General features: G+C 27.3%; 1 protein-coding gene across 1 annotated transcript in view; it reads left to right on the forward strand.

The window, feature by feature from the left end:
* LOC107676160 (short transient receptor potential channel 3-like) overlaps positions 1-1386 on the forward strand; it is a 47563-nt gene that overhangs the window by 45462 nt on the left and 715 nt on the right. Inside the window, exon 11 of the mRNA XM_016470682.1 lies at positions 1202-1285. Within this exon, the coding sequence (XP_016326168.1) occupies positions 1202-1285 (84 nt within the window). The remainder of the gene's footprint in view (positions 1-1201; positions 1286-1386) is intronic.

The raw sequence follows: 1386 nt of genomic DNA on the forward strand, positions 1-1386 counted from the left end.
TACTTATACCGCAAATATATATTCTTAAGGACATCAAAACCTAAACTAAAACTCCAGAAAGGTGTAAAATATGGGACCTTTAACATGAAGGAATTTTCTTATTCCTTAATATAGATTTTTTTTACAGGTGTTTAACATGTGTTTTGAATTTTGCACTTCAGTTTTACTGTTAACAGAAATGTGTGTTACTGGATAATTTACTAGCAGAGAATTACCAGTGCACTTTTTAGTATTATTTACAGTATGTATATATATATATTTTTTTTTTTTTTCATTTAGTTTTAGTAATTTCATTATATGCTTTTGACATTTTTGTTCATTGTTGTTTTTTCAATATTTCTTTATAGCTTTATTGTAGAATACTATAATATTCTGTATAGGTTTTTAATATTTCTTTATATTTCTGTTTTAGTTTTAGTAGTTTTAGAAGTTCAGCTTAAACTAAATTAAGAAACTTTCCTTGGCAGCCAACTGATATTACTGCAGTTTTTTTTTTCTTAATTATATATATTTTATTTTATTTCAGTTTTATTTCAATTACTGAAAACAGTTTTTCATGGTTTTAGTTAACACTAACAACAATGCTGAGAAAGTCTTTATTGATTTCAGTGGTTTGTTACGCCCTCTGGTGGCCAAAAGTTAAAGATAATTTTATTTTACATTGAATTGCTTCTGAAATTGTATCAATTTCTGAATGTGTACTTACTTACACACTTAAAACTGCAGTTAGATACATGTGAATCTGCAAGCACTGTTTATGTCATTAGTGTCTTTATTCAATTGTTTTTGGTTTATTGCTTGTGATTGATTTTTCTTCATTATTTTATTATTAACTGTTAACTTAATTATTTGAATTATTACTTAATTGGAAAAATAAGACTACATGCATTTGCTTCTTTAGTTTATATTAAATTTATATAAAAATATTTAATATTACTAGAGAATGGATGGATAGATATGTTTAATAATAATATTATAAATTAATGTTAATATTAAAAATATTAAACACAAAATAAATAAATATTAAGTAAATATAAGTATTTAATAGCATATTGGGTCTTATTGTTGTATTGAAATTGAAATCAGAATTGTGTAATTTCACTGGTTTTGATCTCAACTGCTGAAATCAGTTAATCAGTTGTTGAAACCCCTGTGACGTCATCACTCTTTACCAATAATCAATATTTCTCAATGCTTACAGCTGAACCTCTTCACCCAGTCGAGCATGAGGATGCCGGACTCTCACAGCTTCAACAGCATCCTAAATCAACCCACACGCTATCAGGCAAGGCCAGCATCATCTCTCTCTCTCTCTCTTTCACTCATATGATTAATCATCACTGCAGATTTCACCCTTATCGATTTCTCTGATTTTCACTTTGTCTG

This window comes from Sinocyclocheilus anshuiensis, unplaced genomic scaffold (genome assembly GCF_001515605.1).
Source record: "Sinocyclocheilus anshuiensis isolate Anshui unplaced genomic scaffold, SAMN03320099.WGS_v1.1 scaffold2808, whole genome shotgun sequence".
NCBI classification, from domain to species: Eukaryota; Metazoa; Chordata; class Actinopteri; order Cypriniformes; family Cyprinidae; genus Sinocyclocheilus; species Sinocyclocheilus anshuiensis.